The sequence below is a fragment of the Mandrillus leucophaeus genome, unplaced genomic scaffold (genome assembly GCF_000951045.1).
Source record: "Mandrillus leucophaeus isolate KB7577 unplaced genomic scaffold, Mleu.le_1.0 Scaffold403, whole genome shotgun sequence".
NCBI lineage: Eukaryota > Metazoa > Chordata > Mammalia > Primates > Cercopithecidae > Mandrillus > Mandrillus leucophaeus.
The window spans coordinates 991,014-1,016,880 of record NW_012104288.1 but is presented as its reverse complement, the minus strand read 5'-3'; the positions used below and the strand labels follow the sequence as shown (position 1 = coordinate 1,016,880).

At 37.2% G+C, this 25,867-nt stretch overlaps 1 protein-coding gene across 1 annotated transcript in view; it reads right to left on the bottom strand.

Moving 5' to 3' along the window:
• The window catches only part of ZSWIM6 (zinc finger, SWIM-type containing 6), a 138,307-nt gene that overhangs the window by 31,938 nt on the left and 80,502 nt on the right, over positions 1 to 25,867 (bottom strand). The window contains exons 3-4 of the mRNA XM_011992140.1: positions 24,503 to 24,651; positions 20,708 to 20,858 (exon numbers count right to left, since the gene is read on the bottom strand). Coding sequence (XP_011847530.1) covers positions 20,708 to 20,858; positions 24,503 to 24,651 — 300 coding nt within the window. The remainder of the gene's footprint in view (positions 1 to 20,707; positions 20,859 to 24,502; positions 24,652 to 25,867) is intronic.

The window sequence follows — 25,867 nt, the reverse complement described above, 5'->3', positions numbered from 1 at the left end:
CATGATAAAGCAAGGTCTCAGAAAACTAGGAATAGGAGCTAACTTCTTTAACCTGATACAGGGCATCTGCAAAAAATCCTACAGTTAACACAGTAATAGTAAAAGACTGAATATTACTCCCCTATGATAGAAACAAGGCAAAGATGTCTGCTCTTATCACTTCTATTCAGCATCACACTGGAAATTCTAGACAGGCCAACAAAGCAAGGGGAGGGGATTACAGACATCAAGCGGAAAGGATAAAATTGCTCTTAGAACCAATAAGTATAACAAGGTCATATGATATACGCTCAAATGAAAACAAAACAAAACAAAAAAACCCTTACCTCAAAACAAACAAAAAACTGTAGGTATATATGCTAAATATGAACAACTGGAAATCAAAACTTACCCAAAAAGTACTATTTATCTTAGCACCAAAAAATCTTAGCTTATAATTCTAAGAAAACAGGTGCAGTCTCTATGTTAAAAACTACAAAACACTGATGGAAGAAATCAAAGACAATACTGAAAAGTGGGAGGTTAACATGTTCATGGATTGGAAAACTCAATATTGTTAACATATCAATTCTCCCCAAATTGATCTATATATTTTACATAACCTCACTCAAAACGCTAACCAGTATTTGTGTGTATACTGACAAGAAATGCAATAGAATGAATAGCCAAAACAATTTTTAAAAATGGCAAAGTTGTACGAAGGACAAAGACAAAAGATTTAAGACTCCTATAAAGCTACAGTAATCAAAACTGTAGTAGTGATGAAGGGATAGGCACATAGATCAAAGGAACAGAACAGAGTTCAGAAATATACCTACACAAATGTGGTCAATTCAAGGTTCAAAGTCAATTGAACAGAGAAAAGGTAAGTTTTTTCAACAACTGGTGCTGGGAACAATTAGATATTCGTGTGAAAAAAAATGAACCAAAATCCATATTATACACTTACTTCACAAAAAAATTAACTCAAAGTGGATCATGAACCCAAATAAAAAATTTAAAAAAAAACCCATAAAACTGCTAGAAAAAAGTTTAGGAGAAAATCATTGTAATCTTGATTTACGTAAAGATAATGTTAGACACAAAATCAAAAGCATGACCCATAAAAGACAAAATTGATAAAGTCGACTTCATCAAAATTTAAAAGTTTTATTCTACAAAAGACACTGTTAAGAGAATGAGAAAACAAGTTACAGACTAGGAGAAAATACTTGCAACTTGTACATCTGATAAAGGACTTGGATCTAGAATATGTAAACTTTCTCAAAACTCATTAAGAAGTTTAACTCAATAAAACTGGGCAAAAAAAAAAAGACTATCAAGCCAAGAAAAGACACAGAGGAAACTTAAATGCATATTAACTAAGTGATCCAATCTGAAAAGGCTACATACTGTATTATTCCAACTATAAGACATTCTGGAAAAGAGAAAACTATGGAGATGGTGAAAAGAACAGTGGCAGCCAGAGTTTGGGTGCAGGAAGAGATGAATAGGAACAGCATAGAGGATTTTTAGCATAGTGAACTACTCTGATACTTCAGTGGTGGATACACGTATCATTATACATCTGTCCAAACCCATCAAATGCATACCACCAAGGGCGAATCTCTTACGTAAACTATGGACTTTGGGTGGTAATAAGATGTCAGTGTAGGTTCATCAATTGTATGACTCTGGTGGGGGATGCTGATAATGAGACAGAATATGCCTAAGTTGGGGGTAAGGAGTCTATGGGAAATCTCTGCTCAATTTTTCTGTGAAACTAAAACTGCTTTAAAAAACACAGTCCATTTTTTTTAGAAAAGGGCAAAAAATTTAGAAAGACATTTTACCAAAGAAGATACATAGGTGGCAAATTGCAGACAAAAAAACATACTCAATACTGTTAATCATTAGGAAATACAAATTAAGATCACAATGAGATACCATTATATACATATTATAATAGCTACAATTATACAAAAAAAAAAAAAATTTAACCTGACAGCAACTGTAGGCAAGGATGTGGAGCAACTGGAATGCTCATAAATTGCTGTTTGAAGATAATAAAGTGGCACAGACTCTGGCAAACAGTCTGGCAGTTTCTCATGAAGTTAAATGTATTTTGACGACATGACCCAGCAATCCTACTCCTAGGGATTTGCCCAAAAGAAATACAAATTTATGTTCACAGGAAAACGTGTACAAGAATGTTTATAGCTGCTTAATTTGTAAATGTGAAAGACAGGAACCAATCTAGACGTCCTTCAACTAGTGAATGGATAAACAAACTATGGTACATTCATACAGAAGATACCACTCAGCAATAACGAACAACAAAAACCCACTGATGTACACATAATATCTCAAATACACTACACTAAATAAAGGAAGCCAGAATCAAAAGGGTATACACACACAAACTTATAATTCAATCGATAGGACATTCTGGAATGGCAAAACTAAAGGGACTGAGAACAGATGAGTGGTTGCTAGAGATTGGGACAGGATGAGGGAATTTTGGGGGGGTGGTAGACTGTTCTCTATCTTGATTGTGGTGGTGGTTACATGACTATATGCATTTGTCCAAACTCAAAACTGTACACTAAAAACTTTTAGTGTATGTATTTTTATAGTATTTACAGTATGTATTTTATAGTATAGTAAGACTTGTACAACCTTAAAAATTAAATAATTGTATTACCATTAATAGTCACCATTTATTGGGTGCCCACTACATGCTAGAGGCATCATATTTAGGGCTTTACAATCACTTATCATTAACTTGTTACAAGAACCCTTCACAGTCAGAATTACTATTCTATTTTGAAGATAAGTGTCTTAGTCTATTTAGGCTGCCATAACAAAAATACCATAAATTTGGTAGCTCATAAACAACAAACATTTACTGCTTACAGTTCTGGAGGGTAGGAAGTCCAACATCAAGGTGCAGATTTGGCACCTGGTAAGGGCATGCCCCTCATAGATAGCACCTTCTAATTGTGTCCTCACACGGGGAAAGGGGTAAACAAGCTCCCTCAGGCCTCTTTGATAACAGCACTAATCACATTCCTGAGGGCTCCATCCTCATGATGTGATCACCTCCCAAGAGCCCCAACTCCTAATGCCATCACCTTGGGGGTTAGAATTTCAACATAAAAATTTTGGGGCAGACACAAACATTCAGACCATAGCAATGAGAAAACTAAAACTCAGAGAGGTTGAGGTCCTTAAAAACAAGATGCTAAATATTCTTGGCAACTTTAAACAATGATTTCTATGATTTAGAAGAAAAAAAGAACTCCATAAAACTCAGATTTGCATGCTTACATTTCTCTAATTAGAAAATTTCCATTTTGCAGAATGAGAAATTTTTTAAAAACCAAGCCTTTATTAATTTGCTTGTAACATTCTTTATTAATTTGCTTGAACACCTCCCTAAAGAGAGGGTTCATCCTGAAAGATGTTCTTAATGTTAGATTCAAGTTCAAAGCTATAATAGATATGGTCTTTTATCTTAACAGTCATCACTACAAAAGCTGTAATTAGCCTTAATAACCAACTCAACCAAATTGAGCAAGTCATCTCCAAATTTTATTAATTCAGAGTCCCACTTTGGGCATTTATCTCCTTTCCCTTCAATACGCCTGAAACATTTGTAGCTTTACAAATAAAGCTATTTGATGATTAAACACTTCATTCTGCTGTCCCTCTGAAATAGTAACCCTTTAAGGACTCGGCCAAAACCAGGAGAGAAGGCTCAGTGAGAAGTCATCATTTTCTGCACCTAACAGAGGACATGGCACCTAGTCAGGTACTACTGGTTCTTTCACAAAGAACACTTAATTATTTGCTATGAATTACAATAAAAGCAAGTTCAATACTTTTAAATTACTTTCCTGGCTTCAAGGCATCAAAGTATATAAAGACTATTATCAAATTGCTGGTGTGTGCATCATCTAGTTTCTGAATTATCCATGGCACATATCAGCTCTAGCTTTTTTCTATCATCCAGCATGTTTCTAGTCTCCTTTCTAATACTATTCCTATTCCATACTCAGTGATTTTAGCAGAAAGATGGCACTGTAACATATAAGGCAAAGTAAACCAAAACTAGGAAGGCAATCCCCCAGGGAAGAAGAAGAAAAAAACAAAAACAAAAACAAAAAAAGCATTCATCACACAAAGTAAATTGTTCCAATCCACTTAGTGGCCTTAAACCTATTCACATCTTACACCTAGCCAGTCAGAGAATATGGGCAGAATGTTGCTGAGGCAGAACACAAATCATCGTGCAAGTCATTTGGTTACTTCTGCATCCCCCCAAAAGCAGAGTGCCAGTGGGCAAGAACCCATACTCGGCAAATGTGGGTGGCAAGAATGAACTCTACTTCTTGAAAGCCAATCTTTTCCACCAAACATTCAGGTGTACAAATTATCACCACCATTTTGCCCAATCTCACACACCTATTGTTTACATTTCCAAGCAGAAGAAGGTTTTGATGAACAAGGTCTGATCTGGAAAGGTTAAGATATGGATTACCAGCCATAAGACTTTAGGCCAACACACTGAGGCTCTCGGTGATGGCAGTTCCCTCATTTAATCAATAGGAACAATAATTTCTAACCTCACTGGGTTGTTTAGACTTGAGTGTTTTTGCTAAATGTTGAATTCACACAGCTTCAAAAGGTGCACTCCTGCAAACCACTGTGATCAAAGACTTGGACGTTGAAAAAATTGAGAATCAACAGTTAAAACAGAATTGGAGTGCTCAGACTAAAGAACCACTCAAAATCACTCTGAATACCCTTATAAGTATTTTACATTTAATAAAATAAAACAAGACAACATATTAAACAAAAATCAGTAAGTTTAAATACTTCTGAAACTTGTAATGATAAGTTCTTGAACAATTAATTTCCGCTTGGCATTGAAACACATTTCAATCTCTCCTTTTCCCTTGGTTTCAATGAGAGACTTTTAAATGTGTTTTGTTTTCCTATAGACATTATTCTCTCTAGCTCCCAGGACTCCAGTCTGGGCCTACAGGCAAAGAGAGTGATTTAAAGGTCTGAGATGCTTTGGCAATTTTCAAATCACTGGTGTGTGCATCACCTAGCTTCTGGATTATCCCTTGCATCCTTACCTACTCCCACCAGGAGGCATTTCTGAAACATCCCCAACCCAACAGGGTTACTGAACATTTTCTCTGTCCATGGTAATCTCAAGCCTGTGAGTACTCTTCCTTCAGCTTCCCTCTCTCTGGATCAGCTCCCATAGTATCTTTGCCAAAACACTTCTAGTCTACCATCCACTCTGCCGTTTTAGTTTTAATGCCCAGGTTCCACAGTCTTCTATAGGAACTTAAAGTTATCAGAACTTATTTTGGGGAAAAATCTAAGAAGTCAAACCATGTGAAATCTTACGTAAGAGTTTGAAGATGATGAATTACTGTAAATGAAACATTATGAAAAATGAAAATGTATAATACTCTAAGACTGTGTTATACTCTTTCCTATAATATTGACAAACATCCAACTTAGTCCAATTCAAGGGCTATGATTAGGTGAAATAATAGAACTTCAGTTTTACACATCATTATATTTCACATTTCTGGGGTTACTAGCATTTGGAGAATAACCATTAGAAGAAGCATGAAGTACTGTCAGACTTATAACCACTGTTCTTGTTATGTATTAAAAACTACTCTAAAACTTAATTAATATAACAATATATCGTTATATCTCACAATTCTGTAAGTTAGAAATTCTCTCTCTCCTCTCCCCTTTCACCCTGTGTCAATATGGCCTGTCCATGTGGATAGCCTGGCAGCCTCAGGACAGCCAGACTTCTTATATATAGAAACTCAGGGCTCCAAGATCTTTGAAGAGATGGGAAGTGGATGTTGCCAGTCATCCAAGGCTTGGGCCCAGGAACTGGCCCAAGTATCCTCTGATATATTCTGTTGATCAAACATGTATAAAAATCACCCAGATTCTAAAGGAGGGAACAAAGACTTCACATCTTCATGAGACAGTTACTAGTAAAGAATCTGTGGCCGTCTTTAGCCTATCACAGTTATCGAAAAAGATTATAAATTTGCTAGATTACAAAATAGAAAATTAAATTATTTGCAAATGAGTATAAGAATGTTGTTAGTTAAAATAATCAAACTCAAACAAACCATTCATCATATGAGAAGAGTTGTAAGTCAAGCAATACAAAGAAGTCATTATGAAAATTTAATAGTATAAAAGGTATCTCAATATACCTTGCGATATTTAACACTGGTTTGTATGCTAATTTTATCTCTTCAAAGAAAATCCTAACAATATCAAGTAACACATGTTGGATTTCTAATTAGATTCTACATTTAAAATTTTGAATGTCTTTAGGGTGCAAAGATTGCTCCACTTAATTCCACTAACATACTTCTAAAAGTGAGTGGCATCTACACTTATTCACCCGATAATAATTGCTGCCATTTATTGAATGTTTACTTCACACTAACCCTGTACTGAATGTTTTACACATATTTTCACATTTCACCCTCACATTAAAAAGAAACCCACTTTATAGATAAGGAAACTGATGTGCAGAGAGAAGTAGAAAATGGTGCTGCTATTAAGGGAGCCAGGATCTGGTCTAAGATTCGTGTTCCCCTAAAACCAATATTCTTAAACATTATGGTGTTTAACCTTCGATCTAGCTATGTGGTCAGAAGGTTCTTCTGTAAGTTGGTATGTGTATGTATAGTTACGTATATATGAATTCCAAAATAAATGATATTAGTCTTGACAGAATCACCATTCCATTCCTCATATTTTAGCATATAATATAAATAGTATATTATCATCTGAAATTATGAAGTATCCTTAAATGTAGAGCTAATAAACTCTGTACTTTATTTAACCACATGTTCTTACGTACTTAGAACATGTCTCTCCCATAGGTACAAAAGCACATCCAACAAAAACTTACACAGGTCCATCTAGAAATAGCCTAAATTAACAAAAGAAAACTGCATTTTTCAAGACTGACAGGCAAAGGAGATAAGTAATTTCATTGTAGATTGAAACAGTAGATAAATAAAAGCTCAACTTATGATTCAAGACTGATTATTCAAGTCAGAAGAAATCTGTTTTCTCTGAAAACATTGCGATTGGCTCTGTTAGAGTTAAGTCAGTGTCAGCACTTCTGGAATAATGCACATGTATGCTGTTTGCCTGCTGGGGTGTGTTTCTGGGTAGAGCATTATGATTTGTGACTGAATAAATCAGCTATTCATTGCTACCCCCCACCGTCAATAAAACTTGTTTTTCAAGTTCCTTCTCCTTCATGGTTTTTTTGTTAACATAATCATCTCAGTAATTAAAATAAAAGCTGTACTTTTTGTGGGGGTTTTTGAACAACGAATTGATTGATTAATTAAAAGCTACACACTTTCTATAAAAGATACCACTGGAATTTCTGACAAATATTGGTCTTCTCCATATATCCCAGGAAAACAACTGTGTATAATATCACTGGAGAAAGCACAGGGCCATCAACCGTGGGAAGTGGGGAGCAGCCAGTGGGGGCTGAGGAGCAGTACAACCAGCATCACCTTCTCTAAAGGTGAATAAGAAAGGCAAGTGGCTCCCTTTCTTCTATCTCAAATTCAGAAAAACAAAGATTATTACAGGGAAAGTTTAATTTCTACTTTTTATTACGTTTATCATTATGAAGTAATGCCAGGCAAAGTAAAACAATCACTTTTGGTATTTCCCAGGCTTCCACAGCTATTAAACAATTCATAATATTTATCATATTTATTTTTGTTCTCAGAGGCTATCCTAAGAGTCTAGAATTTCATGCATGATCCAATTAACTAATTATACTTATTTAGAGGCCATGAAATGCCTAATTGCAGTCACAAATAGGTGATCACTGGCATAATTAGTTGTGCTAGCAAAACTACAGTCACGAAATTTCTTGGGTCAAACCACACTAAAATTGTGACCCTAATTATAGTATTGTTCTCAGTACAATGCTGTCTTAATATGTCAGCCATCCCATGTTTGGAAAATAACTTTTTTTTTTCCTTTTGGAGACAGAGTCTCACTCTGTTGCCCAGGCTAGAGGGCAGTGGCGCGATCTTGGCTCATTGCAACCTCTGCCTCTCGGGTTCGCCTACCTTAGCCTCCGGAGTAGCTGGGATTACAAGCGTGCGCCACCACACCCAGCTAATTTTTGTATTTTCAGAAGAGACAGGTTTCACTGTGTTGGCCAGGCTGGTCTCAAACTCTCAACCTCAGGTAATCCACCTGCCTCGGCCTCCCAAAGTGCTGAGATTACAGGCATGAGCCACTGCGCCCGGCCTGGAAAATAACTTTAACTGGTGAAAACATTATCCTTTAAATTTGATATGCCAGTTTTTAATTCACTAAAACATTTCTAGGAAAATTTCAAAATAAAACCTCAGGAATACAGCAAAACTAATTCTTGAGATTGCTCCGGTCAAGCATGGCAAAACCGTTAGCTAAATGGCTCACAACTGATTATCACTTAACCAAGTTCTGACAAAATTCTACAGTAAAATAACCAAATGTTTGTTGTCAAGAAAGAAAATAAATCGGCCAGGCACGGTGGCTCACGCCTGTAATCCCAGCACTTTGGGAGGCTAAGGTGGGCAGATCATGAGGTCAGGAGATCAAGACTATCCTGGCTAACATGGTGAAACCCCATCTCTACTAAAAATACAAAAAATTAGCCAGGCGCGGTGGTGGGCACCTGTAATTCCAGCTACTATGGAAGCTGAGGCAGGAGTGGCATGAACCAGGGAGGTGGAGCTTGCAGTGAGCTGAGATCACACCACTGCACTCCAGTCTGGGTGACAGAGTGAGACTCCATCTCAAAAAATGAAAAGAAAGAAAAGAAAGAAAGAAAGAAGGAAAGAAGGAAGGAAGGAAGGGAGAAAGAAAGAAAGAAAGAAAGAAAGAAAGAAAGAAAGAAAGAAAGAAAGAAAGAAAGAAAGGAAGGAAGGAAGGAAGGAAGGAAGGAAGGAAGGAAGGAAGGAAGGGGAAAGGAAGAAAGGAAAGAAAGAAAGGAAAGAAAGGAAGGAAGGAAGGAAGGAAGAAAGAAAAAGAAAGAGAAAGAAGAAAGAAAGAAAGAAAGAAAGAAAGAAAGAAAGAAAGAAAGAAAGAAAGAAAGAAAGAAAGAAAATAAATCATAGATATTCCTAAACAATTAACTGGCATCCTGGATAATGTTCCTCCCTATAAACCTGTGGCCCTTATCTGATATGTAGTCTTCCCATCCCATTTGATTTGTCGGTGCAGTCGGTCAAAATGCAAGATACATCAAAAACAGCCTGACCTCACTGGAAGCCAGGTTCTATAGGAGGTCACCAGAGCCACCTCCTCCACCTCTCACTACCTTTCTCCTTTTCAAGAGAGGTAGAGAGAAACTAAAATTAAATAAATAAATAAATAAATAAATAAATAAATTAATTTTAAATCAGAGGGGAAAAAAGGCAGAATGATAGATGCTTTCTTATTTTGAGATACAAAAAGGCAAAAGGACAGTCAATAGCTGAAGGAATGTGAACTGTGGTAACCTGCAAGAACATTTTCCATGTGTTCTGCACTGGCTGCTTAACTTAGCCAGTTAAGCATAAGAAACATAAGAAACTGTTCATAAACAGTTTTATGGTTCATCCAATAGTCCTGACTCCAAAGTCTATATAACTCTATCTCCAGAAGACTCAACTGACACATAATAGTGACTTGTAATAGTGACTTATTTTATTCTAATACATAAAATGCATTACATCTATTGCCAAAATTTTCCAAAACACGTCCTACATTATATTAACCTTGTTTCTATAGTTGTCTTAAGCTGTCCAGGGTTGCTTTTTATTTTTCATTTATTTATTCTGTTTCCTGACTAGACTGTAAGCTCCACAGTAGCAGAGCCTACAACTAAGGGCACTATAAACCAGCAGATTTTTGTTACTTTGTCTCCTATTCAAATGTCCACTATCCATATTTAGACATAAGCGCTTCCCTGAGCCACTGGTACAACGCCCTTCCATTCATTTGCCATGGAGAACCAATTTAGGACAAAAGACAATCAAGAGTCCACTAAAAAATGATCATATTTACCAAAGATTATGAGTATAGAGTGCTGATGGTCAGGACATCTATACTGCAGACACTTTAGCACTATATTTGTATAAAAATTCTAAGAAAACTGGCTTGCAATATTTCGTCAGATTGGAACTGTAATTCTATTCAAAAAACAATTTCTTAATGCACTGACTTTTCTGTGGAGTTCAGAAAGAACCTGTGATGGGTGTTGGGTTTCCTAGAGAACAGAATGTTTCATTTTGCTCTAATTCATTCTATTACTGAATTAAACTTTGATGTATTGGTCTTGACAAGTGCTTCATGCTGATTGTATTGTGTATGATAGTATAATCACTCCCCATGCATTTCCCACTGGCTGGCTGATTAATGCAACAGATTACCTGCAGCATTGATGGCAAGGGGGAATCATTGCCCTTCTGTACTCTAAACTGTTTGTATTTCAGTGTGCATGTGTGTGTCCAGGCACACACACGCACCCATGAATATCACGCACATGGGTAGAGAAGGCTAGATAAAGCAGAAGAAGAAAATGGAGGACTCAGTAAAGATTAATACCTTTCAATCATTGTTTTCAGTACACCAAAAATAACTGCTTAATGTTTCCAAGTAAGTGTCAGCATTACACTTCAATTATTCGTTCACTTTTTTATTCACAAATATTTACCGAGCATCAACTATAATATCAAGCACACTTTTTCACCTTCATGGGAAAAATAACTTAAAAAATTACTTTCACTATTTGTGGGAAGGAGGGGAAAAAAGGGGTAAGATTATCAAGTGGACATTAATACAGGAATAAAAAGAGGATTAAAAAGGATGGATACGATATTAGTTTAAATGTGCCAATAAAGACAATAACTGATGATAATACTATTAAATACAATGAGTGGTTAATGGTTTCCAAACATACAGGTATATCTTTCAAATTATGTGATCTACATATGATCCTAATGCAAAGAACATCTTCTAGCGCATGGTCAATCTGTTCTGATGAACAGGTTGCTGGATATATTAATCTCATCCTCAAAGTGGCAGGGGGGAAACAGACTTTGTGCTCTTGGGAGCATTTTGGAAGTATTCCTCCGAACAGGATTTTCTCTCCATTCCAAGCTTGTATTTGACCCAAGTGCCCTGTTTGGAATTCTCCCATCCAACTCATTCAACCCTTGATCATACACAAAGGAAGACTATGGCTTCCAATCTAAGCCACTTCGAGGTCCCTCTCTGATTCCTACTTTATTAATGCTTCTCACACTCTTCTCCAGGTTTGCTGAAACAGATTTTGAAATTTATTAATCCAGTTGGTCATAGCTTAAAATCGGAGATTTGGCTTTCTATTTCAAAGGTTATCTTTGCAGCAGAAAGCACAGAGAACTGAGTGAGTTACCCACATTTCAGACAACTAGTATCATGACCCTGGGTATTCTGTCACCAGATCAAAGTCTAAGAAAATATCCCTAAGACTAGTTATTAACTCCCTAAAGCAAGTTAATGTCAGAAGACTCCGGCATTTTACTATACAGAGTCCCTTTCTTATATCAATTATGGAATTTTAAAATAAAACATGAAAACGATGTTATACAATTATCAGACAAGCTTACAAGCAGCCTCACAAAAGTTCACTTGTTGCAAATCATTTGCCGTCTTGCCTTCCCCTAAAGTATATAGGAGAAAGCTATTTATATAAATTAAAAAGTCATCCTTTGTCGGCCGGGTGCAGTGGCTCACACCTGTAATCCCAGCACTTTGGGAGGCCGAGGCGGGCGGATCACAAGGTTGGGAGATCGAGACCATTCTGGCTAACACGGTGAAACCCTGTCTCTACTAAAAATTACAAAAAAATTAGCCGGGCATGGTGGTGGGCACCTGTAGTCCCAGCTACTCGGGAGGCTGAGGCAGGAGAATGACGTGAACCCGGGAGGTGGAGCTTGCAGTGAGCTGAGATCACGCCACTGCACTCCAGCCTGGGCGACAGAGTGAGACTCCATCTCAAAAATTAATAAAAATAAAAAAAATTTTTTAAAAAGTCATCCTTTAGTACGGCAGTCCCCAACCTTTTTGGCACCAGGGACCGGCTTTGTGGAAGACAAATTTTCCACGTATGAGGACTGGGGACAGAGGTGGTGGGTTGTGGGGGGTGGCTGCCGGGGCATGCTTTTGGGATGAAACTATTCCAACTCAGATCATTAGGCATTAGATTCTCATAAGGAACATACAGTCTCGATCCCTCACATGTGCAGCTCACAATAGGGTGTGTGCTCCTATGAGAATCTAATGCCACTGCTGATCTGACAGGAGGTGGCACTCAGGTGGTAATGCTCACTTGCCTACTACTCACCTCCTGCTGTGCGCCCTCAGTTCCTAACAGGTCAAGGACTGATACTGGTCCACAGTCCGGGGATGGGGGAACCCCTGCTTTAGTACATGTCTAATAAGAGTACCTATTAAAAGCCTATTGAAGATAGTGATTATCAAGCATGCATATAGTATCGGAATCCTTTCCTCCAGAATAATCTTGATGAAAACTCTAGTAGTAATGTGGTAAAGTCACACTGCTCTGATTGAGAAGGATCTGCCTCGTGCCTTCAGCACTCTCTTCCCCCTGACCCCAAACCTAGGGACTCTGCAGGGCAGTGTCTGAACACCCCTCTAAGGACAACCATTTCTAACTTCCTTGGGTTTTCCTCCCCATCATGAGCCTAACGAAGCTTAAATTAACTATGATAGCATTTACAAAGCACCTTGTTTGATATTGGCACATACACAGAGCTGCCTAAGGAGCTGCTTCAGCCTTCCCGTTGCTTCCACTTCTTTCCTTCCTGCTCCTGGCATCCCTGATTCTCTGTGAAGCCCCTGGGAATCCCAGATGGCTTAAAATGAAGCTTCTCAGACCTCGTTAATTTTTGTACGCTGCCACTTCACGGTAAGAAAAGGTGAAAGGAAATTTTCTTCCCCAGCTTGTCTTGCTTCATTTTCACTCTCGCTCTCCCCCTCCACCCTACCATGATAGTACTCTCTAGATCCACAGCCTAGTAAGGAGACTTCCCTAGTCAGATTTCCCATTGGTGGATGTTTCTTGAAGGCAAGTGCAGTCAGTATTGTCTCTTAGGAAACAGGAAAAGTAGGGAGAGAACTTTTCTAAGAATTGTGAGGAAGAAGAGGACACCTTATACCAATGCTATGACATTCCTATTAACCACTAATGTGAGAAGAGTATCTATTGTCAATGGACTAATGCTGTAAGTAGAAAGATGACATAAAAGAAAGTAACTGGAACCCATTCTTGATACAAATAAAGCTACTAACACACAACATATATAAGACAGTAACACTCAAGTGTATTACAATGAGCCGAAAAGAAAAGTGCGTCTTAACTCCTCACCAAATCTCCATGCTCTATGTTTAGCATAAGGTTTCATAAAAACACACAAGGAGGTGAATCTCAAGTGTTGTTACAAATTATCTAATTCTATACAGAAACAGTTTAGACAAAGGATACTACTAAGAATTTCCAATTGGTTAGACAATAAGATCAAGTGACCTGTAAAGTCTCTTTTAATCCTGAGAATCTATTTTTTTAATTCGTATTTTAAAGTTTTTCTCTCTATTTCCACTCTTCCCTATCCAGGGAACTGAATGGATAATTAAACCCTAGCAGCCACGGTCTAGAGGATAGTTGATAGCAGTACACAGCAAGTATTTATCCTAGGTTTGCCCATACATTCTCTCTTTTGGTTTACTTCTGACCCAAACAAGAGATTACTCTGTTTACTTAAAGAAGCAGAAAATAAACCCCTCTTTTCCACCCCCACAGTAGGGCAGAACTCCGAGGTCTATGACCCAAGAATAGAGTTCTGAGTTTTAAGAGACAGAAAGCAGTAGGAAAGCACAGCGAAAGAAAACAGGCCCCAGTAATGAGGACCTAGAAGCAGATGAGCCTTCTGAGAATAGTGCTGGAGGGAAGCAAAGCCTTCTCAGCAATACAATTGACCAAGCCTCTGTATTTAGAGGAATCTCTCAACGGCACAGACAGAAGCAGAAACTGAGACCAGAGTATACAACCCCATCCCAGCAGGACAGCTTATGTCAAGAAGGGGTCTGCAGAGCCTACAGGGCATATGAGATAAACTGGTGTTGGCAACTCTATGGTCATTATCAGGGCCTAGTTCAGGCCAGGGCAAAGACAATGAGCTAAGGGTCTTCACCAGCTCCTTACCAAAGGGGACTCAAAAATGGGATACAAATTTCACTGTATTCCATCATACAGTAGTACCCCATACTATAGCATGCAGTATCTGTATTTACGATAAGCTGAAGTTTATTATTTAATACAGTTCTCCATCAATGGCATGTATTTGGCTGTGGCATCCATGTGCTTGTTTTCTCAAAGAACCTGAAGTTAGAGGGTCCCTGTAAACATGGATACAAATGGGCGACTAGACTAGGTAAGCTCAGCTGACTATGGCAGTCAGGACCGCGGTACCATAGCTAGGCAGACCAGGCCAGGCAGCTCTTACAGGGTTTATTCCCCACTAGGTGAGCTTCGCTTTGCTCCTGCTCTGCTCCGAGTTAGAAAGACTACCTGAAAGAGAGGCATATAATAGTGTTTAAAAATAAGCCGGCCGGGTGCAGAGGCTCACACATGTAATCCCAACACTTTGGGAGGCTGAGGCAAGCATATCACAAGGTCAGGAGTTCGAGACCAGCCTGGTTAACATAGTGAAATCCCATCTCTACTACTAAAAATACAAAAAACTAGCCAGGCATGGTGACGTGCGCCTGTAGTCCCAGCTACCCAGAAGGCTAAGGCAGGAGAATTGCTGGAACCTGGGAGGCAGAGATTGCGGTAAGCTGTGATCACACCACTGCACTCCAGCCTGGGCGACAGAGCGAGACTCTGTCTCATCATAATAATAATAATAATAATAAAAAACTGAGGACATTGTCTAGTCTGGTGGTTATGTTTCTGAAGTCACTGGGATTAAATTCTTGCTTTGCTACTGTGACCTCGGGCAAGTTATCAAGCCTCCTTAAACCTCAGTATTATTGGCTGTAAAATTAGGGCAAATAATTGGACCTATTTCACAGGATTGTTTCAGGGATTAAATAAAACAACACATGCATTAAGTGCTTAGCACAGTTCCTGATAAATAAGTATTGGCAACTATGTTATCATTAGCAGCTAGACCAAAATGAGAAATAAAGCAAAAATCCAGGTTTTATGATACCTATCTACCATCTCCCTTTTTGCTTTTAAGTAACAACACAGAACAGCAAGGTTGGATAGAAAATCTTAACATTTTTGATAATGAATCTGAAGGCTCTCTACTCTCTTCCACAGAGCCCACTGCTGTCTTTGTTCAGGCTGTTTCTTTTTTCTGGAGTAGTCACACTACTTTTCCCTGCAACACACCTCCGTAAACATCTTATAAAACCATATTAAATTTGGTTTCTACAAACCTTTGTACTAATTTGTAATGAAATTACTCTATAAAAGTTCTTCTTCACCCATTCTTGGCTGTTCTTATTTATCACATCTCCTAATGTTTACATCTCTCTATCCCTTCCTGATGACTGCTACTATCACTACCCCAAAATCAAATAACTAATACATCTATTCCTCTAGACATAGCGAGTGCTTCATACACACTGATAGACCACAGGAAGACCTCTGGAAAGAAGGTTAACAATATAGCACTGACAGTGGTATGTCGTGGGAAAGTTGTACTCTCCTTATGCCCAGGGAAGACAAACAGGTAGATGACAAGCAATCCTGATATGTAGTTCATTAGAATTACATTCTGTACTTCCAGCTATTTGGAAGTTACCAAGTGTGTACTGACATCTTTTTGCTGCAAGGGAGCTCTGGCAATTGCTGTTTTCTTTGTGGTACTAGCAAAGAGGGAACTACGTATATGGGGAACCATTTTGGTAAGCTTTGTAGTTCTCAAAAAGAAGCAGTTGTTCCTTAGCCATTAATTCACCACCATCAACTTTCAAATGTGGCAAGCTTGAGTTAGTTTGAATAACTCAACTAAAGTAAGAAGCTCAAAACAGGGATGGGGGTGGTTGGTGGGGGCAGTTATTAAGCCTCCTGCTTTCAAAGATGTAAGACAGCATTCCCCAGAAATTTATCCACAATTACCTATAAAGCAGAGTAAAGCAGAGTCTTTGGAATCTTATTTCTGGTACACAGAGACTGTCCTAAATTACTTAAAAGTATCATTTTGAATGTGTGACTTAAGCATATGTTTTTCTCCTTATTCAAGAATAATGTAGGTGGTTACAGAAAAATCACTATTTGAGTCTGGGATGGAAGATGGAACAGCATCTGGGTCCGCGGAGCAGGTTAATTCAAAAAATACAGTCTCAAAGGGTAGGCTGTGTTCTCTACTGCCGAACGCAGTTAGATTTACTCTAATTCTAAGTGTACTGAATCTGTATACCACTCAATCTATCTAGCACCCTACCAAGGAACATTATAGCTGTTGCTTAATAACAAGTGGTCAAACTAATCATACAATGAAATTCAAACTAGAAAAAAAATCTAACTATGGCTATTTCTGCTCACACAGAAGTAGGTCTCCAGATGAGAAGCCGTGAAAAGAACTCGAGAGATGCCACCCTGTTCTCGTGAACTGAATGAGCAAAGCTCAGCGCAGCAAGGCTCTTGCAATGGCAGCCCATCCTCTCCCTAAGAAACAGGATTTATATGCTAGAAAGCAAAGCGCGTGACTCAGCTCTGAGAGAAAGTTAAGTGTTTAAAACTTGGGGAAAAACATATTATGTAACAATTGAAAATAAAAATTTAAGAATATTTCCCTGTGATAAAACTGTAATTAAGTGTTATTTAACTGTTTCCTCTAATGACATTCATTTTAATTAGGTTTTAATAGACTGGCAGCCACAACCTATAGTTTTATAAAGCAAAGTAAAATTGCAGTCTAGGAATACATTTAAGAAAAGAGAGCCATCAACACAGATGAGAGGTTACAGTATATCCCCTCATCCCTAGACCCCCGCAGTAATTAAGTGTGCTGAACAGACAGCCATTACAGCTAACAGTAGGTGTGCTCACCCCCAATCAGCACTGGGTTGTTCTTTGAAATCCAAAGGTTATTTCTGTGATCTGCTTTCCAGAAAATTTGCATGTCACAGAATAAAGAATGTAATTCAAGAGGTGTGTGTTCTATAGATTCTACTAAATATGTAGCTTCTATCAAACGTACAACCTCTACCATTACAATGGGGCTTTCTATTTTAATATATACCTTTTCTTATAGCTGATTATGATACAACATTACTCATCTTGTGAACACTGGCGTATGTCTGGGAAAATGAACATCATGCAGAGAAAGTAAAATTAATATTTGAAAAACTGACTCATGTACAAGATAAATGTATCTGCAAATGAGATGCAATAAACAGGACCTTAAGAGTATGCATCTGTACCTATTTCATACTACATTATGAAAATCAGGGAGTAAATCACAAAAGTTAACTCATACCAAATGAATGTCATAGGCATTTATATTAGAAAAGAAAAACAGAATAATCAGTCCCTTTGTTAGCTGGAGCATGGGGGGAAGAAATTGGGCCTGTGGCTACCACAGATAAGTTTTCATATATTCACTTGAAAGAAAGAAAAAGTTAAAATAAATGTTACTTTTACAATTAATTTTGAAACATCAACACTTAAATTTTCATAAATCACATGTAAGCAGGAAATTTTAAATCTTGGGGAGGGGGACACTGGGCTGCATGAAAAAGATTTTGTAATCTTCTGGCTGACAATCTGATGGCTCCAAATCCATCTGCCAAGAAGCAGAGTTACTTGGCTAGCATACTCTCACTTGTACACTTGCATCAGATTAAGGCTTTCATGCCAGGAATCTTTTTTTTTTTTTCCTGGTGTACTGGCCACTGCCAGAAATGGACCCAATGAATCCACCACTGCTAAGGAGTTAAGCATCTGAGATTTAATTTAACAGTTTCAGCTTTATTAAGCTGTCACAGAGCGGCCCCACTTTGATAACAGTAGCTGCTCCAATTATGGCTTGGTTTAGGGTTGACAAGTATAATGATTCATTCGTGGCACATGAGAAGCAATAAAAGGTTGTTTTGCATTACAGCTTTAAAAATGTGGGCATTTTTTTCATTTAATTTGTCACTTAGCTTTTGCTAAGAGGACATTTAAATTGCAGTAAAAGGCAAATGGGGCTTTTAGTTTAAATGTAATCCCCATATTTAAATGATCTGTAATGGCGCGGTGTTGGAGTGGGAACACTATTGTCTCACAGTGGGTCCTGATGGTGACATGTGACATTTGTATTCAGGTCCTGTATTATCCATGTGGCTAAAGGGCTTCCAATTTCATTTCACAGCCAGAAGCCTGCAGAAAACACCAATTAACTTGCAGATCCCATTTGCCGACAAAACTCAGCCTCTTCTCAATGTCTGGCATCTGGCAGTGCTCAGCATTTAATTCCAAAGCAGAGCCTTGAAGCAATGTGAGCTCTGTGTAGGGGCACAAAGTCAAATTGCCCCATTTTATTAAGAAGCAAAAGCCTTTCCTTTTGTAGTCCAGAAGCAACTTTTAGTTAATTTTTTGGTGAATGAATATTAAGATGTGATACTTACTGTTACTTCTACGTGAGAATCTTCACAGAATTTAGACCCCGTTAAAATGGCAAGTGACCTCTGCTTGCCATCAGAGTACATAGGAGAATTTCTAGCAGTCTAGTAATGATGGGGTGGTGGGTGGGGGGCACACAGGACAAGAGGTTGTGGTCTTTATGCTGGACTGAAATAAAAGAATTTGTATAAAGCCTGGTCCTTAATTAGAAAGTAGTCCATAAGAGGGCATAACTAGAATCAGCTGGTGGAAACTTCCACCTAATAAAAATTTATACTTCTGATTGAGGGTTAAGGTACGTAATTTTCAAAACCCACTTGGAAAAGTGAAATCTGACCATGAATTAAATGTGAACACTGCAAATTTTATTTGACTGTATCACCAGTACCTTTTTTGGTAACCAAAAAATTTAGTTGCTATTTTCTTCCTAACCAGTCATTTGTAATTCTAAGTTTCTCTAAGTACCAAAGCCATGTAAAATTGCATTCATTTAATATTTAATTCAATAATTTTTCCTTAAATGATCCCCTTCATTATAGTTTTCTTAATGCTAATCCTGTTTACTTTATAAACCATCTAACCAATCTAGTCTGTACTACAGAGTTACAAAACTGAAAAAGATTTACTTGAAAAGTAAAACATTCAGGATTTTATGAAAATATTTATTTAAACCATGCATTATACTTGTGTTCTCTAACCACCACACTGTGTCCCCAAACATCATTCTAATACATGGAAACTATCTATTGTAGTTAGATTGATTTACATTTTGATTGGGGGAAAGGGCATTACTATTATTTTAGGAGACTCAAAGAAAGCAGCAAGATTAAGTTATTACAAGATACTTAAGAAAATTTCCAGGGAAAACGTCAACAAATATCTAATAGTTCACAAGTAGTGAACTTGTCCACAGCCAACTCCTGAACGTATATCCTATTAATAGGAAAAAGGAAATACTGGTGTCAAATCCTTTACCAACTTGCTGCATAACCCTAGATTATACAGTGTCATGTTTGAAGTCTCCTAACCTCTCTGGACTTGTTTCCTTATCTGTAAAACAGCTAATCTCAAATACCCCTTCCGATTATGATCATTTGGTATCTTCACAGACGACAGCATCTTTTGGTTTAGACTACACCTGGGATCAATCAGCATGATGTGGTCCATCATTAGTCAAGAAAAATTTCACTGAGACTAGGATCTTCTAGTAAATATAGACAACATTACTTCTCATAAAATTAATACAGGCACTGATATATTTGTCAAAATTTCAGGTGTAACTTATAGATTTCTTAATAAAAAGACAAGATAATGAACACATCATTCATTATTTCCCTAGCGGTGAACATTGGGTACCAAGACTCATCCAAACAAAATTCCCAGTATTCTTTTAATGAACATGACTAGTGGATTTCTCATTTTTTTGAACACTTGCTATATTTGTATTTTTAACCACCAGGAATTTAGGAAGCAATAAATATTAGAATTTGCTGTATTTTTCCATTCTGAGGATCAACAGTTCATTTAAATCTATAGTAGCCAAAAATAAAATGAATATCCAAACTAATTTCAACAATTCCACTGTGGGGAGAAGGGGGAAGACTAAATTTTAGCTGAATTGATTACAATATTAATCTAGAAATAAGTAGCCAGCTCTACCATATAAAACTGCTATTTTAAAATAATACAGCTTTTTTTTCCCCCCCAAATACTTAAAGGGAGATTCCTGCACTTAACTTTCCTTGAGATCAGGCAATTCCCCCAAAACTCTGCCAAGGTTGTTTTCTGTAAATGCCAGCCCAAGTTCTAAATCCTCCTATGCTTCTAACCTATATATTGGCAACATGTTCCATGTATGAGCAGCTCTCTCTTCAGCAATACTACGACCATGTTCTTGAAACATCTGACTATGGTATTTATCCATATGCAAATCAATGGTAATTTGTCGGGAAACATGCTTACCCAGCTCATCCCAGAGCTGCCTGTATTTGTCAGTCATTGCAGTGCCTTGTTGTCGCCAAAGTGACAGGCGAGGGTCAGCCATGAATTGCTCTGTTATCAAGGTCAACATGCGGGCCCCATTGGAGTCCCTCATCTTTAACATCTCCCGCACCTAGTGGGGAAAAACAGACCTTTGGAAAATTGTTCAAAACAAAAACACAACAAAACCCCACAGCAACACAAGAGACAAACCACCACTTTTCTCTGTTTCTCTGTGTGTGTGTGTGTGTGTGTGTGTGTGTGTGTGTGTGTGTGGTGGGGGATGGGCAGGAGGAGTCAAGCCTTCACACCAGCCCTCTTAAGCAAACAAAATATATAATTTAAAACCATTCCCTACTCTAAATAGCAATTTAATCAAAGAAATGCCCATTCATTATTTTGAATTACACTTTAGAATCCATATGAAGAAAAAATGCTCTCAATTCCAAAAATGTTCTGGTTGGGTCTTACACACTGATTAAGGTGAGTAAATCGTGTTTCCTGTGTCCAGTAGAAACTTCCTTTTTTTTTGAGACAGAGTCTTGCTCCGTCGCCCGGGCTGGAGTGCAGTGGCCGGATCTCAGCTCACTGCAAGCTCCGCCTCCCGGGTTCACGCCATTCTCCTTCCTCAGCCTCCCCGAGCAGCTGGGACTACAGGCACCCGCCACCTCGCCCGGCTAGTCATTTTTGTATTTTTTAGTAGACGGGGTTTCACCGTGTTAGCCAGGATGGTCTCGATCTCCTGACCTCGTGATCCACCCGTCTCGGCCTCCCAAAGTGCTGGGATTACAGGCTTGAGCCACCGTGCCCTTCCGAAACTTTCTTTACCAGTTCTCCTTCAAATTATCTCTCTCATCTAAACCAAGTACACTTTGTGATTCAAGATTACACTCCAACAAAGTAGGCATTCATGCTTTGACAAACCACAGAAGTAAAATCTGGCACTGGGAACAGGTATCTGAACCTACCTAGTTTACCAAAACAGGTTTAAGCAAGGTGCTGCTGTTTCCTTGCATAAAATGAGATGCCATAATTTTAGTAAGATGCCATAACTTTGCTAGCCTAAAGAAATACAATACCAAAACAAACATGACAAAAATGGAGCACCTTCCTGACTCTCCAACTGATTATACTTACCATCAGAGAAGTAGAGCCTAATGCAGAGTCCACTGAGAACTCAAGAAATATTCTAAGTAGATCTGATAATGTGTATAATAATAACACTTGGCCTTTAGTTTTTTTAGGAACAGCTTTGTTGAGACATAATTCATATATCATACAATTCACAATTTAAACTGTACAATTCAAAGGTTTTTAGTATATTCACAGTTGTGCAAGTCCTTCAATTTTTGAGATAAATTAGTAATTGCATAAAGGTTCTCTCTCACTTAAGTTTTTTTTATATAAAGAGCAGCAGCATACTTCTATTGCAATGGTAAAAGAAAATTGACAGAGCTGTTAAGTTCAAGAACTCTCTTGCTCTATATGGGTGATCCACGAAGCAGAATAATAACCACAGATCTAATAAGTTAACTTTGCCTCTCAGGTTGGAACTTTAAGCTTTGTCCATTACTCTTGTGCTACATTTTCCAAATAAAAGAAAAGAAAAAAGAAACACAAGGGTAAACCTCTCTGCAGGAAGCCCTAAATGAATCCATCCACTCCAAAAATGTGTACTGCTAAGTATTCAATAAGTAAGAATCTCAGCTGTAATTTCCCTGTAAGAAATTACTGGAGCAAGGTCACGAGCAGTAGAAAAGGTGGGGTGGTTGATCCTTCTTTCAGGACTCTCTCTATGTGAAAGGCAAGGAAAGGAGAAAACAGTAGATCCTCAATAAAGCAGCCCAAATCTAAAATAGATCCTGCCTGATGTCTGTACCCTCAAGAAATGGAACTTCCTCACCTACTTTAGAATTTAAGCTTTATAAAGAACTCAAAAGCACTTCTACCCTGAATCACAAAGGTTGTGCTTCCACGAGCGTTACTTCAGTATTCCTATAAAGGAGTTTGTTCCTAATATCAAAGTACTAAAAACTCATTAACAGGTGAAGATGGATGAAGCAAAGGAGTTGCCATTTTTTGGATACAATGTTAAAGAGTTTTACATTTATACTTACTGTTTAATTTTCACAACCACCATGTAAAATAGGCCAGATTATAATCCCCATTTTATTAATTATAAGACCAAGCCTCAGAGAGGTAAAATAATTTGCCCAATGGACAAGGGGAACAGCTTGGATCAGAACCTGTATCTGTCTTAACTTCAAGTTACGCTAATTCCAAAATTAGAGGTTGCTATTACTTCACATGGCATACATAATGTATATATAATATACAGGGATAAAAAGAACAACTGCAGATCAGTCTAATAATACATCTTTCAAACTGTTTCTAACATAAGAATATATGAAATACTTCCTGTGCGTCTAAATATACTAAACCTTTTACATTATTAGTATTGTGGATTTGATTTAATGTTTATTTTTTCTGGTAGATTTCAAACCTATTATGCAGCAACAGCAATGAAAATAAACACTTTACTCTTAAGTATATAAAACGGAACTCTCTGTGTAACCAGCACTCATGTACATCTATAGCTTAATGGTAATTAATTTGCAGACTGTTGACACGGAGGCATGACATGAGTTTGAAGTGCTTGTGAATCACCAAAGAATGCTTAAATCATGTGTAAAGTAGTATTAGAGTTAAATGTATTTTACTGTAATCTAATTCTGGGGAAATTGTCAATCTACATATGGTATACAGGATAAATCTTTATAAGCATGGTATTGATTAAGCAGAATACACTATTCCTGGCCATACCCAGTAACAGGGTTTACTCTAATTCTTTTGAACTAAAAAAAAAAAAAAACAAAAAAAAAAAACAAACCTTTAATTATAACAAGTATTAGAGAAGATATTCAACAAAAGCATCAATGAACAGTTATCTGTTCCCTTAAAACCAACTTTAATACATTAATCATAATGATGACTATACCCCCCAATGAAAATATACTGATTTAATATTATTCAAAAAGCATTTTATTCAGTATTTACAAATCTGTGTATGATACTGAAACTTCTGTATAAAGCAAAACACACAGCTTCCGCTCACAAGGAACTTATGACCAAGATAATTTAAATTCTTGAGACATCAATTTTTAATGATGGAGATGAACAGCAGACAGCATCATTTAACACCATTATCACAATGATTTTAGGAAATATGTTATTTATTAACTAATTTTCTAGATGAGAAAATTAACAAATAATTTGCCAAGGTTTATATACTTAGAAAGATCTAGAACTTGGATTTAAACTGAGATCTATCTGACTCTAAAACTCAAGCTCTTGAAATTAACTTATAGATATTGACATTATTAAACTAAATAATTAAAGCACATTTTAGGGATTATAAAACTATGTTCTCTTGGGAAAATCAACTAGAAAGGGAAAAACTTGAAAAAATGGCATTTTGAATAACATTGTTAATTATTTTGCTTTTATTATTGTAAGAGGTTTTTCAAAACTGTATAAATTATCACCATTTTATTGATAGGAACTGAGAGAGACAAAAATGTCCCACATCTTGTCTAAGATCATCTAAGGGAAAAAAAAGCTTGCATTACAATACAAAAGTTTCTATTGGTCAACTAACTTAGACCCTGTTCTTTAATTTTTAAAAGAGACTTTATCCTATTGTAGACATGATCATATTTAGATAGTCCCTATATATGTATATATTTAGAATATTTCTTTAGAAACAGACAATCATACCTTTGCAAAGAGCAAATTAAGCTGCTTCCCTGATCCGTGGTACCCGCCCTGGGAAAGGAACAGTTTAACCTGTTCTTGAACCTGCTCTTCATCTAAGTGCCAGCAGTTTTCATCATCTATACTAGCACCTGCTGTTGGATCGGGAGCACCTAGAAATAGAAAGAAAAATAATAACACACAGGCTAGATAAAAACTCTGTGCTAGAAGGATTAAGACTCTTTTTGCCTACTTTTTAATTCAATCTCAATTTCAATTATACATACAAATTTATGACAAAGTAAATACAAGGATCACTCTCATTTCCAGAACTCTCCTGATTTGTGCTAAGCCAAATGCAGATTACTTTAGAACTGAGATATTCCTATTTTTTAGGTTCAGAGACTATTATCTTTGGAGATGAGTTTATAGGTTCTCTAAAAAATCAAATTCACAAAAGTGTTTCATTGTAAATACATGATGTTTATAAAGCTGTGTAGGCCACGCTGGAAAAAATGTTTTTCAAAGACTTTAGAAAAATATGAGACAAGTTAACTCAGCAGAGTATTTCTCTCTTTACTATGTTAATTCAATAAGTTTTCACCATTATCTGCTGCTGTATAAACTACATGCTGACATAAGTCTTTAGTTGCAGAAAACCGCAGATTAAAAAGGGAAATCAAGCCACATGGGAACAGGCAGTGCAGCTGTTGTATTAAACCAGGTTGTAGTATCACCTTGCCAAACTGCATAAATATTTTATTGCTGAAGTACACACAAAGATAACAGCTATGTAATAAGCCCTGTGTGTAAAGACTACCTTAGAAATTTAAAAACTACCCAGATATTTAGGCAGGTAGATTGTTTCATTATTTGCCAATAAAATAAAATGGTATTTTAAGGTCTAAGTTTCAAAAGTAATATATAAAAAATTTAGATCTAAAAATCATTCATCCTCAGTGTTTCATCTGCTTATCAACCCTTTAAAAAAATACATCTGTAGGTGTGGTTTTGTATTACTTTTCCTGTCTTCTAATGATCTAAAGCAGACTCAATTAACCAAAGAAATAATCACTAGCATCTGCTTAGAACCAAGGTCTACTAGTCCCTAGTAGAGGAAGGCAGTGGGTCCCTGAGCCTGCCTGCAAAAGTATATGTTCATTCATTCATTCAGCCAGTCAACACATTTACTGAGTGCCTGACTCAGTGCCAGCCTCTCTGCTAGACTTGGGGATAGAATAGTGTACAAAATAGAATTCCTGTCCTCACTGAATCTATAACCTAGTTCAGAGGCTTTCAAATTTTGCTGAACAAGACCCCACCATAAGAAATATATTTTACATCATGCCTAATATGTTTATGTGTCTGTGTGTTTACATAATTAATCTG